Source organism: Physella acuta, unplaced genomic scaffold, assembly GCF_028476545.2.
Source record: "Physella acuta isolate Inbredline_101_S28 unplaced genomic scaffold, ASM2847654v3 ptg000778l, whole genome shotgun sequence".
In the NCBI taxonomy this organism is placed as follows: Eukaryota; Metazoa; Mollusca; class Gastropoda; family Physidae; genus Physella; species Physella acuta.
In genome coordinates, this window is record NW_026732296.1 from 554,293 (window position 1) to 578,817 (window position 24,525).

The 24,525-nt window shown below is 33.7% G+C and overlaps 2 protein-coding genes across 2 annotated transcripts; both read right to left on the reverse strand.

Moving 5' to 3' along the window:
• Positions 1–2,468: 2,468 nt before the first annotated feature.
• Positions 2,469–5,157, reverse strand: LOC131950771 (uncharacterized). Its single transcript, XM_059312956.1, has 5 exons — positions 5,152–5,157; positions 4,012–4,243; positions 3,390–3,701; positions 2,764–2,900; positions 2,469–2,669 (listed from the first exon to the last, which is right to left on the reverse strand). Exons 1-5 carry the CDS (start codon positions 5,155–5,157, stop codon positions 2,469–2,471), a joined length of 888 nt encoding a protein of 295 aa, XP_059168939.1.
• Positions 5,158–9,740: 4,583 nt separating this feature from the next.
• LOC131950780 (uncharacterized) lies at positions 9,741–14,349 on the reverse strand. The gene is made up of 2 exons (XM_059312964.1): positions 14,205–14,349; positions 9,741–11,705 (listed from the first exon to the last, which is right to left on the reverse strand). Exons 1-2 carry the CDS (start codon positions 14,298–14,300, stop codon positions 9,771–9,773), a joined length of 2,031 nt encoding a protein of 676 aa, XP_059168947.1. The 5' UTR covers positions 14,301–14,349; the 3' UTR covers positions 9,741–9,770.
• Positions 14,350–24,525: the final 10,176 nt, after the last annotated feature.

Here is a 24,525-nt window from a genome sequence, read left to right on the forward strand (position 1 = left end):
GGCTGTTTGTTCTTTCCAATGTGTGTCACTATCTACCTATAAAGGGTTGAGCCTGGCGCCTTGGAAAACGATGTCTTCTCTAACGACATAGATGACGTAGCAAGCAATAAAGACGAGTTGATAGGATTATTTAAAAAATTGCACAGAAAATGAACATCATAAGTCATGGATAGCAACGCTGAAAAGCTAATGAATATCACCAACAATCTAAACGTAATTATGAGAGACCTAAGAGTAAATTGTCAAAGATTGGAGAAGGTTCACTCATTTTGGTAATATGGCGTCATATTATCTGATGAGGCAACACAGCAAGAAATATTTGCAAGAACTGCTCAAATAACAGCACACGGTAAATTAAGAAGCGTATGGTGCGTAAAAATACTTTTATTAGCACAAAAATTAATCTCTTGCGGTCACTGTATATGTATGTCTTCATGGATGAATATGAGCCATGGACCCTCAAAGCAGACCTTTAGAGACGCAATTGGGCACTGGAATTGAGATGTGTACGAAGATTCGTTGGAATCTCAAAAAGAGATCACATAACCAATGAAGAAGTCAGTGAAATTATCATTAGTTCAATCGGCTCCAGTGAGAGCATACTTAGCGTAGTTAAAACAAGAACATTGAGTTGGTATGGACATGCCGCAGGAGCCAACAGCCTATCCAAACAATAATGCAAAGAACTATTCCAGGATGGAGAAGTAGGGGAAGACATCACTGGATGAATGATTTCAAACATTGGACATGGCTTCCTGTTTTGGAGCTACTCACAGCAGCAGATGACCGAGATGGAAGGCAGAAATTAACGAGAAAATTAACCGTGCTACCCCAACGACCCCAATGTTTAAGAGATGATTGGTTGATTAAAATAATTATTCTGTACACTAGGCTTTATTTTACATTAAAAATACATTGGGTATATAAATGAATAACAATATATAAAAAAATGAAAAGAAAACGAACATGAACCAAATTACACTAATCTCTCCAATTAAATGGGCTAATTGTTCGTTCAACCTTTTTCCACACAAAAATATTAAGTAAAATTAAGAGATGTAGAGAATAATAATTTTGACACATATATAGACTTATCGACGATATCGCTGTATTTATATAAACCTACATGGAACATTAACATCGACACAGTTTTGATCCATCGCCCCACTTTCCTCAAAGCCATTGACTCCCATACAAAAATATCGTCCCGAGTCTTCACATTGTAGATCTTCTAGAACCAGCTCCAAGACTGACGTGTTAGATTGGATTTCTTTCACCTGTCCAAGACCGCTGCCATTGATCAAGGCTTTAGCAGGTGGGTCACCTTCTACTTCACACAGCAGTGATACGTTTCCATTTAAAGTAACTGTTGTGGACTTCGTGTTATTTACAGAAAAAGAATCAACGTTTGGTCCATCTTAATAGAGAAAAAAATCACACGGAAATGAATCAATTTTGCCTTTGAAAATAGCAGTAATGCAAATCTTAAAATTAAAGAGCTATTGCAGTTCTAATTACTTGTGGAATGTAAACGGGATAGGATTAAACGAAAATAAGTTTAATTATAGTATACGCTATAAAAACGCTAATCATCACCAATGTTTTGTAATCAATATAAAACAATGAATTATATTGTACCGCATGCGTCTTTTACTTACAATAAAACTTAGGTACATAATCTACACTGCTTTTAACACCGAGTTCTGTATAAGCACGACATTGATACGTTTGACTGGGTTCTAGATAAAAGAAAATCTAGGCATAAACACATTTGTATAACTAGAAAAAGTAGTTAAATATAAAATATTATTAAAAAATTATAGTTCAGGAAATTAAAAAAAAATATTTCTCAACGTTGAAAAATATAAATAGTGTATATATTTTGAAATATTTTAACATTGTTTACTGTTGTAATTACTTTCTAAAGCATTAAAATGAATTTGTTTAACTTTTTAAAAGTGATGATATGTTAAAGTGTGAATAAAAAAAATCAGCACACTGCTAAAATAAAGAAAGAATATTAACGAAGTAAGCAGCCATTGTCTTGAAATACGTTTAGTTAAGATATACAAATAATATTTGTAACGAGAAAGAAAATATTAACATTAGAGGAAAATAACATGCTTACCATCTGCATTGTATGTGACCAAAAGTGTAGTTTTATTTTCAGTGAGAGGTCGCTGACCTTCTGGAGTGTACCATCCTACGTTTGCCGGCCCTGACTCGCAGCTAACACAGCCACACTCAGCTGTTGTCCCTCGTCTGATGTGTCCATTTTTAACTCCTGGACCCTTCGGACAGTCAGCTGACAGGGTAACATTAGCTGGACCTCATTTAAAAATAAAAATAAAAACCACGTCCTTAGATAATTGAGTGTCAGTAAAATGTAACATTTTTATTTAAGCATTGTATTGTTTTTTTGGTTGAAGTTTGTCAATTTAAAAAAAATATACGCATTGACTAAAACTTTATACAAACAAATATGAAGCATTATTACTATTTGTATCCCGAAAAGATCGCGATATGTTGCATTCAGTTGAATCTAACAACTGTAGCTCAATTTGAAACAAGAAGGACACGTTCGTTAAATCCACAGCCGGTCTTGAAAAACGCCATGTCCAGTCTTGAATGAAAGACCCATTCTCTTCCAACAGTTGATCTTTAATGTTCTAAATACGAAATAAATTAGGTGCAAAAAGTAATTATTTAATTAAAAAAAAATCATTTACAATGTTTATAGCAAAATGTGATGAAAATATTTACTTTAACTGATAGATCTTCAACGTCAGTTTTGTATAAATCCGTAGTAAACTTTTGAGGGGAAATGCATCGTAAACTTAACTCGACGTAGCTTTCGGCGTTGGTGTACACGGGCGGTTCACATTTTGGAAGTCTCGCATCTAAAATAGTAAGAAAAAAAACCAGGCATTTATAAAGCAATTATAGTTGCAGTTTTGATCAATGCATTACTGTAAGTATGTGAACATTAAATTATTACATACGTATAACAAAAGAAAGAATATAAATATGTAATTTAAAATCTGCTTTCCAACTCTTCAAAATTTTCAATTTTATGTCGTTCTTTATTGAGAGGATTTTTTTACGTTAATACTTTAAAAAACTGAAGAAGCTAAAAAATTAAGATACAGTAGGCCTACTTATGATATTTTGGAATGATTGAGTCATTTTTTATCGTTACATCAACAATATCAATTAATTAATTGTTAAAATATTTCTTTTTAAAAATTTTCAATCCGTTTAATTCATATAAATGTTCTGTAAAATAACAGTATCATGTAGGAAATGGTTATTTAAGTAAATTCTCTTTTTTAACTTTAAAAACAAAATGTGTTGATAAATGAAACATTGAGAAAAAAAGTTTGTAATACCTACTAGTTTACACACGAGTGCAAACTGAATACAGTAATCGTCATTCACTGTGTAGATTATATCCTTGTCAAGGTCTGAATGTTTCTGTACGATTTGTGATACATTGTCATCCAGAAAGAAATTGTGTGAATATAAATTTTCTCCAGAGCTAGTGAATACTGTCATCACTGTGAAGGGATTGTAGTAACTAAACAGGCTCCAAAACAACCAATCAATTGAGTGTATAAAGTACATTGGTCGCTGCTGAAGTGTTAAAATATTGTATGAAAACTGTAGGACCATCGTCTGGTAAGTGATTTTTGTATTTTCGTCTGAAATATTTGCAAGGTCATGCAGTTACAAAATAATATATATTAGGTTGCTAGTATTGAATAATCAAATATTAATAAAATGCTTCGAATGATTGCACCAAAAGTATTTTCATGGTATAATACAGGGTAACAAAGCGCTTACCTTACAGGGTAACGAAGCGCTTACCTTACAGTGTAACAAAGCGCTTACCTTACAGGGTAACAAAGCGCTTACCTTACAGGGTAACTAAGCGCTTACCTTATAGAGTAACCAAGCGCTTACCTTACATGGTAACCAAGCACTTACCTTATATGGTAACCAAGCGCTTACCTTGAACATAGATACCAACACAAGTAGTTTCGTTTTGTGCTAGCGTATTCAGCCACATAAGACATATCTCAGAAGTTATGTAGTTGTGATTATCTTGTATTGTAACATTATACTTCATCTCATAAAGATCTTTTCCTTCCTTGAAACATTCAAAATCACAGCTGTTGGCCACCTGACTAATACAGCCACCATCTTCTGTAATCAACAAGTCACAAACGGCTCTACCATCAACCTGCAATAAACATAACAACTTCTTTATTAAATGGTTTATTTTATTATTATGGCCCCTTAGTCTTCTAGACCAATGAATCACTGCTTGTTGGTAACCCAAACACCATACATGGGAGATGAGAAGATGAGAAGAGCCTGACATCACCCATGTATCAGACCCCTAGCTACATTGTATTACGGCAAGGTGGAACAATAGCCCAGGTTTAACATTGAGTATGAATCGTTGAGAGCGAGTTACTGAAGATGTAAGGTGGTGTACACGTTTTTACGAGATGTATTTAAAATGCAAATACAATTTTATTTTGGTTCCAGGGTTATAGTAAAATACTATTTTGGTTGTTGGTTGAAAAAAAGACCAATCGTTAGTACCTGTATGAAAATGGTATTTATAATATAATTAAAGTTGATACTATAATGAAAGCTGGACTCGCATGCTAGCTAACAGTGGAATTATTAGTTGTTTAATTTCAATTTAATTATGCATTAAATCAGTGCTATATATTGTATATCTTTATCTTTATAGCATCTTCTTGGTTAATCCTCAATAGTATCTCCAGAATATCTCCAGAGTATTATCATAGTATATCATAGTATCACCATTTTATCTCAATTAGATCTCCATAGTCCTCCATAGTATCCTAAAATGTATCCTTAGTATATTAATAGTACCTCAATACTTTCTGAATAGTATTTATAGTATCTTCATAGCCTATTCATAGAATCTGCATAGTATATCAATTACATTTCCTTATGATCTCAATAGTAACTCTCCATATCTCCATTTTATCTCCATACTAACTTCATAGTACTTCTTTTGTATACTAGTTTTATCGCCATAGAATACCCATAGTATCACCAATCGCACTGGAGAATATTTGAACTAGCAAGTCAATTAAAACAAATATTTACTCGCATGTTGCGAGAGTGTAAACTTATTATTTTGCTTTTAATGTAGGGTTAATACATCCTTTTTGTCCCCGCTATATGTTTGTTGTCGATGTGTCGGTAAAACTTTTGATTGCTAAACCAAAAAGTCCCGAGTTTGAAACCTCGGGCAGTTGAGGTTCGATAGCTTGGGACAGCGTCTCATCAAGGAGAAAAAAATCCATTATCAAACAACTGCCACTTTGTAGCAAATCTAGAAAGTAAAATGTAACATATGACATAATACTCAACTGATTGATAGGAAATACCGTCCAAGTGTACAAATAACAAAGAAGAAAAGACATTTGTTGCCGTAGCCTGCTGTAATAGCACGTTTCTTCGACACGCTTGACTTCATTCTCGATTGTACGCTTAATAGCTGAATGAACACGTGACAGTTTGTAAGCCTCTACAGTATAAAGTGTGGTGTGTTGTCTCTCAGGAACAAACCCTCTCCCCAAACACTCAATACACACACACACACTAACTCTCAGTGGGTGACAATCACGCACATACACACTGAGGCAGTGTGAAATCGTAAGAGTGTATTGTCCTGAAAATACACCAGCACGAAGGTCGCTATTTGTACAGTTTCGTTTTTGTTGATTTAAAACCGAAGCAGACTTTCAAGATGTATTGACATCACTACATATGATGTGCTGTGAATTCCTAGCCTTTAGGGTTTATACCTTTCTAGGTTTTTCTATTGCAACATACGACTGTAGCGATTGTTTAGGAAGACATGAAAACTAAAGAAATAGGTTACACAGAGGTATAATCAAAAGAGATACCATCAGTAAAAGAAAGATACCATAAGAAATAGAGAGGGATATTAGTTGATCAAAATGATTTAGCATGGGTGGGTATAATTTTTTTATTTTAATTTTTAAAGTGCGAATTTTACCAAGTATTTACGACATGCATATTTGATTGGCACTCGCTATCTGATTACTTTGTACTAGCGTTGTTACATTTCTTTTAGCTAATGATTCAGAATGGGTTTTTTAAAATCGTTTCAGTAACCACAGAAGCTAAGTAAGATATGGGCTAAACATTTGGTAAGCTTGGCTCTGGTAAAACTGTCTGCGTTAATCTCAGAGATTACATGAACTAGAGATGCACGTTAATTCAATAAAAGTCCTCTAAACTGTGGGTAAATAAATCGGAAGTTGAACAATTTTGTGAAGTCGGAAAACGTATACTGAAAGCTTTAGAAAAGATCAGTCGAGCAACAATAAGATCAAGAAAAAATAAAAACATCGTTCAGTGGTGATATTTTTATCGCGTTTCAATGACAATTAGGGATCGTAAAGTTATAACAAAAGAGATCTACACCCTCTACAATGATACGACTGTAAATATTGCTACATGATATGAACCATCCTTTTATGCGTTTATACTTACGTAATACATCAGTTTATGGGTTTATACCTACGTAATACATCAGTTTATGCGTTTATACTTACGTAATACACCAGTTTATGGGTTAATACTTACGTAATACATCAGTTTATGGGTTTATACTTAGGTAATACATCAGTTTATGGGTTTATACTTACGTAATACATCAGTTTATGGGTTTATACTTACGTAGTACATCAGTTTATGGGTTTATATTTACGTAATACATCAGTGTATGGGTTTATACTTACGTAATACATCAGTTTATGGGTTTATACTAACGTAATACATCAGTTTATGGGTTTATACTTACGTAATACATCAGGTTATGGGTTTATACTTACGTAGTACATCAGTTTATGGGTTTATATTTACGTAATACATCAGTGTATGGGTTTATACTTACGTAATACATCAGTTTATGGGTTTATACCTACGTAATACATAAGTTTTTGGGTTTATACTTACGTAATACAATTTTAAACTACTGTTCACTAGTTCAGTCTGGTTTATACCGGACACATTGAAACTGGCGCTTAGACGAACAATGCTTCCATTATTCACGATTGAACTGTTGCATTTATTTTGTTCTGTAGTTTCAGGTGAAATGAAGTAGAGGTCTAGTTTTTGGTGGCTGATTCCGCCTGTGTTAAAGGTAAACATATAGGGGTAGTTAGGCATTACCAGAAATATACCGTTTTGTGGTGTTTCTTCGGCCAGAATTTAAAAAAAAATATAATATACATACTATTATCAGTGTTGTCGTCCCCCATCCCCTCCCCTCCCAAGGCACTTTTAGTCCGCACACCCACCCCCAAACTTTCAAGTTATTCCCTCCCCTACGAAGAAAAAGTCTGAAAGAAACACTTAATATAAGTATCTAAACGATTAATGGGGATATGGTTATCCTGCGATGTCATATCTTCTACGTTTTACACGTTAAGGCAATACTGTTTACCTCGGCAGTTACTCCAATAATAAACAATCAGTTTAAAGAGTTACTAGTTTTAAAATATTTTCACTTGAAAAGAGCATTCACAATTAAATCAAGGGGCGTTAAATATTTTGGGATTTGTCTTTTCAAGAGTTACTAGTTTAAAATGTTACCATTATTTTCACTAAAAAAACTAAATGGGCAGACAAGAGCGTTAAATATTTTTGGGTTTTCTTATTATCTTCTTTTGTATTAACCATCAAAGCGGGCATGCAAACACATCACAAAACAGAAACAAATTAACGAAGGTATGTTTAGTTTTTATTGTGATTTAGAACGAGCTTGTATGACAGTATATACACAGTATTGATCGTCTACATGATTTTTTTATTGACTATGTATTTGTCTCAAATTCCTAAGCAGTTAATCAGCGGCATTTGTGTTAGGAAAACGAACATATAAATAAAGTAAAATAAAAACGTTAAACGCATAAAAGTGTTTAGATACTTGACATATTTAAATGTAACCTTACCTTGTGTTAAACATAGTAGTACACACGAATTAAGAAAACAATTGAAAAATTTCATTTTAAAGCGAAGTTCGAATTCTTTTTACGTATAAAGGTGATTTTTCTACATAATTCATCTCTAGTCAGCTTCAACGTGACTCCAACATTCACAAAAGCGAATTACAAAAGTGAAGCGATTGAAGGTACATGATAAAAAAGCGAGTGCGGGGCTTATACAACGGTGTTTATTCACCCAGATAGCGACACCAAGCAGGAAGGTGATTGCCTTCAAGCGAGAAATTAACGATACATTTTTCTTGGCCTATATATTTTGTTTAGTAGCTGTGCAAAATATAAAACATCTTTGCAAATTTTATAAATGTTGATAGTGTTTAAATACATTTAGATTTCTATTTAAATTCAATATACAATTACGTAGTGCCACTATAAACAAAAAGCAACCTACTAACCAATTCGTTCGATCAAATATTATACAGGATGCTAGCAAATACTAGCATAATACTAGCAAATGTAAAGATGCAATACATAATGTGAAATCTAAACGATAATTTTCATATACTTTTGCAAACGTACATTCTTTAAGTACATCTGAATGTACTAAAGACGTTACTAAATTAATGACTTTATCAAAACAAAGATTTAAACAATAGATGCAAAGAACTATTTACCCTTATATATTGTGACCTACTTAGGTCTTACTTTTTTATTATTTAGTTTTACATTTATATAATCGACCTTGTGTGGTCTGTGGTGCAATCGCCAGTAATTTTCCATCACGCTATGTGGAGAAATTCACCAATAATTTCATTTGGTTGATTCGTACTTTGGCGACTTCCTACCCAATAGTCTTATGACTTTGAGGGTGACGTCCCATAATTCTGGGGTGGCATAAATACCTGGAACGTTCTTCTCTCTTTGCAGTTGACGATACATACCGGGAGATAATGCCATGTACGAAGCCAAATTGTATTCTCTAGTTTAAAGCAGCATTGCCCCCCCCCCCCCCATTACTTGTGATTTAAGCATTATTCTGTGCCTTAATTTAGTTTTGTATAGGCTGTGTTGATTTCCTAAGTGCCATATCCTGTGTTAATAGTTACCTAGTGGGTTTATTTCAACTCGTAAGTAGGGTTTTTAAAAGGTTGTAAATTGATTAAAAGTGTTATTAGTTACAGGAGTTCTTCGTGGTTTTCCCCTAGACGTTAGATACGAGTTCATGGAGAGTTTTTGTGTCTGGTACTCTTTTAGTTTTGTATGTCATCTGTTTATAACCATCCAAAAGAATCCGGTACGTGCGTTAGCTTTACCAGTGGTAGAGTAGCGCCGTAATAATATAAACCATCAATTGATTTGCTTTAAGATGTTCGCAACATGCAAACAAGAATTTTATTTAATCATTTTTTAAGTACACTTAGTTTTAGTAAACATAGGTCGATGTCAACATTTGTATTAGATTTCAGAAATTTGTAAATTTAACACTTGAAATGTAAATGCTCTCGTTACTATGACGCACAAGTTCTGCATATTGATCACAAGAAATATCTCATTCATTAGTTAATATTCGCAGCAACAAGATCGAAGCTTACAAGCTAAACAAATGTATTACATCTTTGAAAGGGCTCTCGTTTTTTAAAAAAAAATTTTGTCCAAGTTATAACATTTCAAAATCATAATGAATGTCTTTTAGAGTTAGAATACATAACGTATTGTTTAGTTTTTGAGTTGACATTTAAGCTGCCATTACTTCAAGAACTTGGCAGCAGCTGAGGCCCACCACGGCACACACGTCGACTGAGAAACCCCATTGATGGTATCCAGAGCGGCAGGCGAGACTCGGTACAACAGTCGAACCGGCCACAAAAGTCGATGGCAGGTGTCGTGCGGCAGGACGTCGATGTAGCATGACGTCAGCACACCGTCGACAACAACAGTTCCAGTTTTGGTGAAAGGTGCGTACAGTCCTTCTTCATACACGTGAGTAATTTTAGTTACTCTTGAGATTTTTAGAAATTTGCCAGAGGACACGAGCACAAAATCACCGACTTTTACATCTCTAGCAGGAACACAACTTTCTCCGCATTCGTTGACCACGAAAACAAAATGGTTTTCCGTGACGGAAACGGCATGATTTTCCGTGTAAATCTTTGTAAACAAACCGTAAGCCGAAATCTGCCTGTGACCGAACATATAAACCTCGTCAAACACTAAACGCCCCGCACCGTCTCTAGCTAACACCCGTTCTCCCACTTGTAAATCCTTCAACATTTTAAATTTCCCTGTGTCCAACAACACAAGAGCGTTGCCAGGGAAACATTTTTTTTCGTTGACCGCCGCTATGACGTAAGGCAAAACCTTGGCATCCATTTCCTGTTCCGCGTTTTTAAATCTGTCTATAATTCTTTCAACCTCCTGGCACGCTTGAGTTTTCAGCAGCAGCAATCTCCCAGTAGACAAGACTTCATTGACTTGTTCATTAAAATTTGAAAAGGATTTCAATAAAACCTGCAGCTCTTTGCTTTTAGTTGTGGGGAAAATGGTAAAAAACTCGTTCAAAGCAACGCGAGTTTGATGTAACATATTTTTGCATCCTTCGCTTAGTTCTCTGTTTCCTTTTAACAGTTCCCCTAGTAAACGAGCGATAGATTTGAGAGTTTCAAAATTGTCGTCGCGTAACAAAGCAACGCAATGTTCTTCTGATTGGACGATTAATTTGTAGCATGGTTCGAACTCTTCTACGTCTAAGGTTGCAAATTGACTACTCCGCATATATTTTTTAACCATCGCTCTAACTGAAGCTAAACTCACAACAATTTTTTTCAGTGTTTCACTCGGTGCCTTCTTCACATTGCTGCTAAATTTCTTTATTTCCACGCTGAGATCTAGGAGCAGCTGATCTTGGTAATTCTTTGCATTGTCTTTTTCTTGCGTGATAAACTTTGCTGCACACTCAATCGTCCTTAGTGCATTGACGTACACTTTGTTCAACAGCGGGTTTTTATGCACACACTCCAAACGACAATTTTCTGCTGCATCGAATATCTCATTTAAATAAACAGCGCCGTTTAAACTGTCTACCAAATTAATTAATTTAATTAGCTGCAGTTTCATTTTCTTTGGGTCTTCAGTTTTATTATCAAATAAAACGCACCGATAATTGCATTCCTGTATGAGTTGTTCAAAAGCAGAATCGTGTTTCATTTTTAACCATTCGCTAAACGGTATTTTATCCATGCGGGTGTCGGCTTTAGTAAACAGAAGAATGCCGTGTAATTTAATCACATCTTTGCCCAGTACATTCCTTATCAGCTCAAAAACTTGTTTTTCTCCATCTGTGAATCTACTATCTATTGTCAACACCAAAACCAATGCATGAAACCCGTCTCGGCATAAATTTATACCTTCGCTAACTGATCGAACGGCTAAGTCAAGATTTGACCTGTCTTGAATGTCCAGCCCGGTGTCGAGCACCCCTTGGGTATCGATGACATTGATCAACCTGTTATCGATTAACTTGTAGTTTAACATGGCGTGTTGGGTCATAGATTGCGAGCTGTCGGAGCTCTGGAAAACTTTCTCCAGTAGGATACTGTTTCCGCTGGAACTCTTGCCGTGACCAGTCTTGCCGAACAGGAGAAGTTGTACAGGATTTCCAGCTGGTAATTTTGTTGTTACATCCTAAAATGAACATAAATAAAACATTTGCTTTATGTGGTGATGTGATGTGTATAACAGGTGTGTACGTGGGACGTACCACTGCCTGCGTGTTTGTGTGTGTGTGTACATACGGTAGTGGTGCGCAAGGCCGGGTGTGTGACGTGTATGTTGTTGTACTGAATGAACGAGGGTAACATGGGAAGTGACTGGTCGAGTGACAGCGGGTGTGTGACGTGTATGTTGTTGTACTGAATGAACGAGGGTAACATGCGAAGCGACTGGTCGAGTGACAGCGGGTGTGTGACGTGTATGTTGTTGTACTGAATGAACGAGGGTAACATGGGAAGTGACTGGTCGAGTGACAGCGGGTGTGTGACGTGTATGTTGTTGTACTGAATGAACGAGGGTAACATGGGAAGTGACTGGTCGAGTGACAGCGGGTGTGTGACGTGTAGCCTATGTTGTCGTACGGAGTGAGCGAGGGTAAAGGGGAAGTGACTGGTCGAGTGACAGCGTGTTTGTTATGAGCGGGAGAAAGGTGTGTAGTTCTGAATGTGGATGGCAGTTGGAGGTGACGGTTGGTTGTGAGGAGGACAAGATCAAGAGAGATTAAACACACTTGTGATACCCTAACTTCAGAGAGTTTTGTTCGTATACCTTGTCGCATGAGATTCCCAACGCCCTCACACTTTACTCTCTTTCCAAAACTAGACATACAATATAAAATACTAATTATAAATCCCCTTATCTATATATATATAAATATAAGATAAAATGAGTAGTAAAATATTATAATACTGCTGTTTTTTTGTTTGTTTATCGTAAATCTTCCCAAGAAACATCGTTTGACAAAACATAAAACCACATTTCACTACTCGATACCAAAACCTTAACTAAATCGAGAAAAATAATTTTAAAAGATATGATAAGCATCAAAATTATAAATAGTCACACGCTGAAATTTCATATAAATATTCAACCGTTTTGTTTTAAAATTTAAATTTCAAGAAATCATCATCTGTATCAATATCAACGCAGTTGGAAATTATATCATTATTACGATATTTTAACCATTTTATCACTACCAAAATTTTTTAAGTTGTGACTTTGAATCAAGTTAAGACACAATTATGTACTCGAACTGTTTGGACTAACATGTAATTTTTCAGTATTTAAGAACTATAGATTGAATTGGCATGAATCTTAGCGTTTTTCGGGATATTACACATGTACTTTCGAGGTTTGCTATTATACTAATATTTAAAAACAGAGAGGTCGAATAATAAAGAGAAAAACAAAAATGCCTACAATAAAAAAAAAGGTATCAGCTTAATTTAAATACAATAGGGGACGCATGCTTGCGTGAGGCGCGTGTCTCACAACCGGAAAATCGCGATTACAGTTCATTGAGCAGACGGGGCTCGCTAGCTGAGGACAGCAACCCATCTAGGAGAGAAAACTTCAAAATAACAGAATTGTTGCCCTATAGTTTGTTCTTTATTTGAACAAAGTGGTTGAAGCAAATCCAGAAAGGAAGCTGAAATCGGTGCCTAAAGTTCATGTGCAATATGGCGTACAAGATGTCAGGTATTACTTAATTGTATCGTCCAACATTACGATACAGAACGAGGAAAATGAATAAAATCAACTGATGCTTTGAACATTTTCTGGGTTGAAATAGGTTTATGGAAGCAATAAAAATAAACCGGGAGTGATATCCCCTAAACTTTCTCGAATATTCTTATATAAAACAACAGGGGATGGGAACTCGGGATATAGTTATGATTTTTAATACATTTTAAATACTTAAACTTTTTAAAATAGAATCTCATAGAAAAAAGAATTGCGCACCAAGCGAACGCCGAATAAAGATGTGTATAATAGTGTGGAATATTTTTAGTACTTTTTAAATTCACATGCGTTTTTTTTGAGAAATCGGAAATAGTGAAAATTACTACTTCCGGTCAACGGAAATTACTCAAAATTTGATTTGAAGACAAAAAATAAATTAGATCTTTTACTTATATGTGAAATTTCATTTATTTATCTGAATAAGTTCCTTTTCCGGTTACCGGAAATCGCTCAAAAACTGAAACGGATCTACGATTTTGATATAATACTTATATATGAAATTTCATCAACCTAGCTGTAAAGGTACTTAAGTTATCGTGTTTACACACACACACACAACATACACACACACACAGACATACGGACTAGATTGCAAATCTATGTTTTTCCGACTCAGGGGGCCATAAAACGTCGAGATTTGCAAAAAATCTAGATTTTTTTTGCACGATCTAAATACTTTCTCTATACTTGGTATATACGAGAAAGTAAAAAAACCAACAGACTTAATTTGGAGTATACGGGGCATTTGACGCATGTGTTGACACGTAATAATTAATTTTGAAGAAATTACCTCCGATACTGTAATTAAGAACGATTGAGAAGAAAATTCAATTCTTGGTTAAAACGCTATTTTACGGCACATAATATGTTTAATAAGTATTAAACTACCTCCATGAATGTGTGCAATCTTTGTAATGGATTTCGTTCAACGAACAGAATCAACTCCCGAACATCACTGTCTGCATCGGATGAGTCAAGGTCCATATTCTCTATAAACCGAAGCAACTTTTCATGACTTTCTCGAATGTCGCTCATGATGGTTTCAAATTCATTTTTTCTTGCTGGGGATTGTATTTCTGAAACCTCTGTGTCTACAGTCTGGAGATATATTTGAAGACATTTGTCTTATAGGAGATATTCTATAACTAAAATCATCATCAATAAAAAAATGCTCCACATCACAAAAAAGATACACACATTCATATTAATTCATTATACATATATATACATATATATATATATATATATATATATATATATATATATATATATATATATATATATATATATATATATATATATATATATATATATATATATATATATATATATATAGTAAAGTTCCCTTTCAAACCTAACGGTCTATGGGGCAAGTGAAGTAGAGTTCACTTGTTTCTGTGACCTCGGCATATGAAGAGATAATGTGGTCAGCATTATGCCCAGCCGCCTTTACTTTCCCTAACGTGAGTTAGGTACCCATCAGAGTTGGGTGGACTCAGGGACGGTCTACTGACTTGAACCCGATTCGAACTCGAGACTTAAGGGTTAGCAGTCCAGCTCTCTACCATATATATATATATATATATATATATATATATATATATATATATATATATATATATATATATATATATATCAGGACACCTCTGATACTCTAGTTGTTTATTATTATTTTTAAGATTTGGTATTCCCGGACTGATGTCTGATAGACGGCTAATGAAAACAACATTGACGACATACCTTGTAAAAGTTTAGAGCTTTTGTGTATTCCGTAAGTAATGAGTACAGTTTGCAAATACTTTCGTTGGAGTTGAAAGCGTAATCTTGCATGCGTCTTGAAGGAGTGGCGCCTGAAATTTTACAGATATATCTTAAAGTCATGAATATAATATGTGTATCAGCTGTATTAGCATTAAGTCAACGTGTGAAATTGTACATTACCATATGCATTACTTCTCCTCCTTATTGTTCTATCTGAAATTGAAGATAAACACACATGTATAAGATACTTATACTAATAAAGTAAGTTAATTTCCCCTTTCGAACCCTTTTACGGTCATTGGGGAAGGTGAAATAGAGTTCACCAGTTTCTTCGTCATTTGAAAGGTTAGTATGGTCAGCAAAATGCCTGCTGCCTTTACTTTCACCAACTTTAGTTAGGTACTCGTTAGAGCTGGGTGGACTCAGTGACGTTCTATGTATTAAAACCCGGATTCGAACTCCAGACTTTCGGGTTAAAAGTCGTATGCTCTACCGTTTGATCACTTCGCCCCATAGTTAAACTAATAGTTAACTATTATATTTGATATTTGTACTTTAGAACCTCGAGCTTTGGCAAGTGTAGTCGAGTCCAACTCGGCATATGAAGCGATCGTGTTGGCAGTGCTATGTCTTAGTCGATTTATTTTCCATAACGTGTCTCAAGCAGTCATTGGGTGTGGATGGACTCAGGGATGTCTCTAGGTCAAATCTGAACTCAAGACATTCGTGTATGTAGTCATGCTTTCTACCGCTCTGTCACATCTAATTTTAATTTCCTACACTAAATGTTACATCTTTGAAAATAACTGACCTCTTGAATTCTGCTTTCTGCTTCTTATTATTAATTCAAATGTTGGACGGGATTTCCTCCAACACAAGTTAGTATTACGTGTCAAGTTGTTATGCGCCATATAGTCGTTGACTCCTATTTCAGCCTGCTTTCCTTTTTAGATTTGCTTCTATAACCTTTGCCCAAACTAACTAAAAGGCAGAAGTTGGATTTTGATGTTGTTTATCCTAGATGATTTGCTGTCCCTAGCTATCAAGCCTCATCTACCCGGGGATTCGAACTCGTTACTTTTCGGTTAAACAAACCATCAGCCCGTCAATAAAGCAAAAAATGACTTACACAGGTCGGACTTGCGGCTCTGGTTTTCAAATGGAAGTGGTTGCAGTACAGTGCGCAGGTTGTAAAAGTATTTATCTATCTTCTCTTGCACGGCCGAGCTCGCGTTCATTTGATCAGGTTGTACTCCTAAAATGGAAGTTACGTCCTACAGATAACTACTGATTTCTAATTAGAATGTTATATTGGTTTACATCATTAAAATATTAGTTACAGGTTGCGAAAAATTATTTGAAAGTCAGATTATTTGAATTTTAAAATATAATACAAAACAAACGCAAACGCCTACCTGCTTGAGTATTTTGTGAAAAAAACTCCATATAAATTAATTTATGCTTTTGGATGTTCACTATTTTGGTCTTTGAATCTTTACATTTGGCAATAAAAATCTCCATTGTCTGGATCAAGGATGTAAAAGAGTCCGGACATATTTTTTCATTCACTTCAACCAAACCGTCTTCTGGACAAGTTCTTCTGTGTGGTAAATATTGACTGTGCCTGCTAAATTTGTTGTCGCTGTTGTTGGCTAGCGCGTCGTAATAAAATGTTTTAATGGAGAATTGTATCTTTTCCCGTCGAGATTTCGTTCTCGTCCAATCAGCGAAATAATTGCTTAATTTTTCTAAGTTTTCCCCGTCGAGATCTCCGTATTTTCCTTGTAAACAATTTTGGAAATCGTTACGAAAATCTTTCCAAGTTAAGTCTGAAAAAAAAAATTAAAAAAAAAGTTATTTAATAGTTTGGTTGTTATTATATGCTTTAATTGGCATCGATTTTTTAAAATAATATTTATATTAAGTTATTATATTTATTTATTTATTTTATAAACAAATGCCAACAAATACGTTGTGCTTGTTTGAGAAATAAAGCATAAATCAACGATAGAGAGAAAAATAGTTAAGCATTAGACCAACGTGTAACTCCTTCTTATGGCCTTACAGTGCAACCTAGTATCAATGTATAACATTTATCAGGGACTCTCTACTTCAGCCGTTTACCTTCTTCTTTACTTAAAATTTACAAGAAGACTTAGGTGCAACAGCACTCGTTCTTTTCTAAGTAATATAATTTAGACTGTCTATTTGTAATTAACTACAAACAGCTCTATAATAATTCTATATAGTAATATTATGTTATGTGTATTGGAAAATTGTAGTTTTATTATAAAAATACAAGACTGATTACCTACCTGTACTGCTTATCGTTATGGAATATATCTTTTCGTTTCCAATATCAATCGATTTAACCCAGTGTGTGAAAGGCGAGCTTGGAACGTTCTGGTTTGTTTCGTCGGAATCCATCTTTTTGATGTGGTGATCAAGGACATCGTAGTACTCTTTTTGCTGAGGGGAAAATATTAAATTCTAAATGCATGGGAAGGTGCATTGATTTTACATTAATTTAAGGCTAAAAATTAATTAGAATATTACAATATAGAGTATGTATTCCATTTAAATCAACATAGGTTATTATAATTGTTTAAGTTGTAGTATTCACGTAGCCTATGCAGTTATATTTATGTTCCTGGCAGAGGCGTATCCAGGTTTTCGTTGTAGGGGGAGCGAAAAGAGCAAAAAAAGGCGCCGAATTTTTAACACGTTCTATGTTCTATATGCGTGTACTATATATATATATATATATATATATATATATATATATATATATATATATAATTACAAGCTGTATGTCATTACTTCGCTATGATGTAAAATAAATTGAAAGTAGCACTCTGAAGAAAAAAGAAAAAGCACACAATGTAGGCCAAACCAAAAATTGTATCAATCTAAACAAAAAATATATAGATATATAGATCTATATGCACACACTACAACCAAAAACAATGAACGTAGCACAATCTGTTTTGTAATTCTTGTAAAAAAAATTCTTACATAATAATTCCTGGGAAATAATTTAACAAGTGAAATAGGGGAAATAATAACTCTCTTAATATAAATATGTATATATCTACACATTTAATTATAAATGTCAAAACAAATAAATAATTACTTTAGACTATAATGAAATTGTTTAACACTATTCGTGTTTACAAAATGTTTTTGTCTATAGTCAGAATTTAATATATCGTCATCATAAATGCTTAAGTATTACAGCATAATGAAAGTTTTTAAAATCAGAGTTGGTATAAAAAAAACTCAGAGTGGACATAGCGTCAGTTTTTACATGACTGTTCTAAACATACATATATATTACACACATATATATTACACAAATATATATTACAGAAATATATTTAAATAAGTAGCAGTGGTATTATGACAATATTCTTTTTACAGAGGGGTCCATGGGGAAGGGGCTGGGGTTGTAACTGTTTCATATAATTTGTAATCGTAATCACTATCGCCCAAACTGTAAGAATACTACTACTTCATCGTGATGTCGTTGTTGACCTTGTCAAAATGTCCCCACCACAACGCAGTTTGCTCATAAGTAAATTTAAATAAAGGTGCCACATCAGTTGTATTTGTTTCTGTATTGAAATTTTTTTTAAATAATCACACGATTCAAACTGTATATACAATGTAATTATGTGTGAAGTTTTACGTATAACATTTTCTAATTCAATTATTCGTAAGCAAATACATTATACAGTTGCCTTAAACTTCACCCCTTTTGCCAAGTGGTACTACCTTAGAGGTTTTTTAAACATTGCAATGCGTCGTAATGGTTATTTTTAGAATGGCAAACTGATGCAGCTGTTAATACGTGTTGTAAACGTAGACACTACTAGACTAGTACAATAATGCTTAATTGCTGCATGAAATATTGTGATTTACATAGATGTGCCGACCAAATTTTTTTTTAACAAATATCATTGTTTAAAGCTTTGAGTTTAAAAAGTTTCCAAAAAGGCGCCACTTTACTGAAAATGGCCAGAGGGGGAGCGGCCGCTCCCCCTGCTCCCTCCCCCCCCCCCCCCTGCGTACGCTACTGGTTCCTGGTATTAATTTTTTCGCATGTTTCCAACTTCTTTAAAATGGAAAAAAAAAACTGCTAAACACTCCAGCTCTCCACATAATAACTAATAACCTATTAATATTTTATCAAATAATAATAGAGTGAGAGAGACAGAGAGAAGGGGAGAGAGTGTGAGAATTGGAGAAAGATATATATAAGGAGGAAAGAGAGATTATGACAAATTGTGTGTAATTTATTTTTGTGATGTTTTTTCTTTCTAATCTACATTTATTCTTTTATTATTAGAAGGTCATGCTATACTGTTGTAAATGCTAAAAATAAAATGCATCAGGAATATTTTCGTGACTGCTTTTATAATTAATTTTGACGGGAAATCAGAATATCTGGTACATTTTAAAATTTAATTAATTTTGTTCAACAATTAAATTTAATTACTTTAATAAACGTCAGTCTGAACACAATTGTGAAGCTCGAATCATTCTCAAGATCGTGTAGGCAGGCTGCCACTGCTTCATCTTGTACTACCCCAGCTTGGACCTTGAGAGCATATTCTACTGGTACCAACAGGATATTGCAAACATCTTCCACATTCTCAATCAGGGAAAAATTGCAGCACAATTCGTTGACCTAAACATACAATATATTACTGATGTATATATATATATATATATATATATATATATATATATATATATATATATATATATATATATATATATACTAGCAGCGTATATAGCAGCAAATACCCGGCGCTGCAAAGGATTTGGGAAATATATACAGTTTTCACGTATAAAGCTTGTGTAAATATGGACGCTATAGAAACTATACGTAACACTAACCTTAACTACAACCTCAACCCCAACCACAAACCCAAACCTAATCATAAACAGAAACATATCTTAATCTCAATCACAATCACTATAACCATTCCTATAATTATCCCTATCCCTATCACTAGGATTATTCTTATCCCTTACATTGGTCCTTTCCCCATCTATATCACAATCCTTATATCTGTTGTTATACTGTAATTATCCTTATCCCTGTTTTAGACATATCCGTTTTGAAATTTTCAGTTATAGGATCCTTATGAAAAACATAAACATCATCTGGAAAATTCATCAAATGTGCAAGATACTTAAGTCCCATAATGCAGAATGCAAATTAATTGTTCAAAATATTGTTTTGAAAATTACTCCTGTCAAATTATTTTCTGTCTTACTCGATTAAAGTAGCTTACTATTGAATATGCGGAGGGATGCTGAATCAGAATTTAATTACCGTATTTAGTAATGTCAAAGACATTTTTGAGGAGTGCGACATATATATGCATATTCTACGCCGCGCTAGAAAAAAAAAAACGTTCATTATGGCAAATACTTCTAATGAATATTACAGAATGGCTGCATGTATTTCTTTTCTTGATTGCGTTATAAGTCAAACAGGAGACAGATTGCTTAAACACAAATGTTTTTTAGCAACGATGAGCGCTACCAGCCCAACCACGCCGACACCAGCATCTTTAGTAATCTTTAATAATGGCCATAGTTGGCCATTGCAGTCTCGAATCCTTAATCCTAACCCCACTCGTGATACACACCAAAACACAGACTCATTATAGAAACCATACTGCTTTACAGCCGAAATAGAACTACCCCTATATAAACAGTAAGTTTTTACTTACAAGCGCCTTAGCGGGTTCAGCTTTGCTCACAACCAATTCAGTTGTCTCAGTGGTGCTTAAAGTTCTGCCGTTGATGGAGTGTCCAAGTCGCATGCCTTCTCGATAGGGTACCGTCTTCAACATTTTAGAGCTGGAATCATATTAAAAGAAAATTCTTGCGGTACCGTCTTCAACATTTTAGAGCTCGAAAAATGTTAAAAGAAGACTCTTGCTTTAAGTTTTAATATATGTTTGTATATATACATACGTTTTAATAAATAGAAACAATTATACGTAAACAACATACCTCGTTTGTCAAATAGCTCGTTTCTCAAAAAAAATTCTTAATTGAAAATTAACTAAAATGCCAGTAATCTGTCCCAGCCCCCTAAAATGCCCCCCCCCCCCCCCCGGTTGTGTTTTTTTTACTACGAAAAGTTATTTATACATGACAAATAGTTTTTAATAACATTATATAATTTAATGCAAGGAAATAAATTGTTTTTTTAATTGTATTTACCATTAAAATCATCTGTCTTCAACTGACGGAAGATGATGGTGGAGGAATAGACCTAGTGTATGGTGGTAGAGATAGGCAAAAGAAAGAGTTCCACTTCGTTTACATACTGTTGAAGCTCAGTTTTTTCAGTCACTTATATTCCCTTACTCCTCACACGCTACTCTTTATCCCTAAACTTAGCGGAACTTAAACTTTACCGAATAAACATAATTGAAACTAAGTGTTATTATTTGATGCTTTGCTACGGTTGCTAAATTTTCTTCAATACTTTTCACTTCGCTGGTCCTTGCTTTTTCACCAAACTTTCCTCACTTGCCCCACTTCTTCACACAGACCGTTAAAATAAACCTGTCAAGGGAGGTTTTTTTTCCTCCTTTTTTAGAATGTTTAGGGAATGAGTTTGGTAATTGTCATTAAATAGTTGCAATCAGCTGCAACTTGTTCTGGGTGTTTCTTTTCTACGAACGATTAAACCCATTAATCCGGAAACTCGCACCTCAAATTATGCTGATACGTCAAAGCGAATGTTACCTTATTCAACAGCTCGCATCTAAAAAATCTCGTATGTTGGGGCACACGTATATCTAGGTACCGCTGTGTAAATTAGCCATAACTGGTAATGAAAAACTTACCGTCTGTGCACCTGTGTCGACAAAGCGGATCAATGCGTATATACAAGCAAGCAGCAATATTTTCTGAAATAAAATGAAACCTTCTAAGTTGATAAGTATGTATTTTAAACATTTAAAATGTTCCTGGCTGATAAAAATGTAACTAGTACTGTAAACTTTAAGCTTTGTAATCAGCTTATTGACATACACTGTTTTTGAACAATTACTTATATAAGATGGAATTATTTTACTAAGCATTTCGAACATTCTTTAAAATAAAATTCTGAATACACATGTTCCTAAGAAAACTAAAAACCAAATTTCTGATCGATTAACATTTGCAATTATAGCTATTTGCATACAGCATAACTCGACATACAAGCTTTCTGATATTTACAAAAATTAAATTAATCTCCAAACAAACTAATACAAGAGAAAAAAAAATTCAACTTTTTAAATTGCATTTGACATATTTTATATTTAAAATTTACAACATTAAAACATATATAGATTAATAGATTATTTACTGTAAACAAGACCAGCCTTGATAAGTAGGGAATAGTACTTTAATTTGCTTCAGATACCACAGCTATTACACGCTTAGATATAGCGATAAACAGGTGAACATTGCACTGATTGTAAATACGAGACGTGGGAATTGATACTCTTAGGTTATGAATTTTATTTTATCTATTATATTGTAAAACGTAGTTCTTAATACATTTACAATTTACATCACCTGCATGATCGAAGAGAAAGACTTGAAAATGTCTGTAAAAATACCGTACCATCATGGTATGAATATCGGATGTCCTCTGGATCCCCGAACGCTAGCCAAGCTTGATGAAAAATATAAATCGTTTACACGTAATGGCGATTCAAAATATGAAACGGTAAGTTTTAATATATCATTGACTGTATTATTTACATCCTGTGAACATATTGAATAAAGCGGCGACAAAACAATTTAATCTAGTTTCCAGTACTGGTGTTTCCATGTTTTATCCATATAAAGATCTTTTTTTTTCACGTTCGTGCCCAAGACACATGGAGCAGATGAAGTAGAGTTCATCTGCTTCCGAGACTTCGGGATAGCGTGCTAGGAACTGTCCACTTTCAGGGACATTCTACTCACTTGAATTCGCATTCGAACGCGAGACTTTCGGCATAGCAGTCTTGTGCTATACCGCTATGCCACGCCACTTCACGGTGTGAAAATCTATTTTAGTATAAAAGCGACACAAACTAGATTTTAGCCATCGCATTCAAAACAAAATTTTTCATCGAACAACATAGTAGTACAATTTTAATAATTGTTTTTCAGGTGAATGAAGTCAGTAGCAATTTTTCCATCATCACAAGCATTGACGACTTGTGCCAAGTCCTAGACATACCGATTGAATATGCGTTAAAGGTTGATGCTGGGGTTTACAACAACGAAACTGTTTCTGCCTGTCTACAAAGTTTTCAATTGGAATCTGCTGTAACAGTCATTTTTAGATTAAATTATGTTAAGGTAATCAGCCAATTACGTCTATGGTGTTTTACTAATTAAATAGTTATATATAATATATAGTTTTATATATATATATATATATATATATATATATATATATATATATATATATATATATATATAGTTATATATATATATATATATAGTTATATATATATATATATATATATATATATATATATATATATATATATATATATATATATATAGTTATATATATATATATATATATAGTTATATATATATATATATATATATATATATATATATATATATATATATATATATATATAGTTATATATATATATATATATATAGTTATATATATATATATATATATATATATATATATATATAAATAAGAAATACCCATTTATAAAGGACACTAAGAATCTCTTATATTATCAAAATCTACTTTAAACATACAATAAAGAAAATATTTGATTGCAAAGGCAGAACAATATTTTTTTTCATTTGATTAGTGCATAAAACTTCCACAACAAAACAGGTCAGACAAGTATTGTTAAACGAAAAAAGACTAGATTTAACTAAAAACCTCGGCAACGCAGACGATTCACACAGGGTTATTTCCTTTGATGTTGGGAGTGAGCTTGTTCTAGCCTTGACCTTTGTGTGCGATGGTAGGTTCTACTTGTCATTTATTTTAAAAAAATATTTATAAATTCGACATTGTAATTTGTTTCAATACATGTGTAATATATATATATTTATCTGTTTTTAAAATTTTTAGCATTGTAGACTTAAATAGTTTTTTTAAACATATTTTAAATAATGTATTTAACTTTTATTTAAATATACACGTTGAATGTCGATATATGTATAGTAAAAAACACATCTTGAATGTTGATCTTTTTTATTGACAGACATTGAGCTTCTTAAGGAGTTTGTCGAAGAAATCGAGTCAGATTTCACGGATGCATCAGAAAATAAAAAACACGACGTTCTCAAAACAACTAAAGCTTTACAAAGAATTATTAACACTCTCAAAAGAAGTAGATCAGTGTATAAAAACTTAGCAGTCACGATAAAAATAATTTCCTTTGATACAATTTTG

Bases quoted from the DNA above. Each gene is read 5' to 3' on its own strand.
- LOC131950771 (XM_059312956.1), bottom strand. The intron at 2,901-3,389 runs GTATTACAAACT...TTACTATTTTAG, and splicing joins ACTCGTGTGTAAACTAGTAG to ATGCGAGACTTCCAAAATGT. The intron at 2,670-2,763 runs GTAAATATTTTC...TTTCGTATTTAG, and splicing joins TTGAAGATCTATCAGTTAAA to AACATTAAAGATCAACTGTT.
- LOC131950780 (XM_059312964.1), bottom strand. From the start codon at position 14,300: ATGGACCTTGACTCATCCGATGCAGACAGTGATGTTCGGGAGTTGATT. The intron at 11,706-14,204 runs GTAGTTTAATAC...TGTTCATTTTAG, and splicing joins GATTGCACACATTCATGGAG to GATGTAACAACAAAATTACC.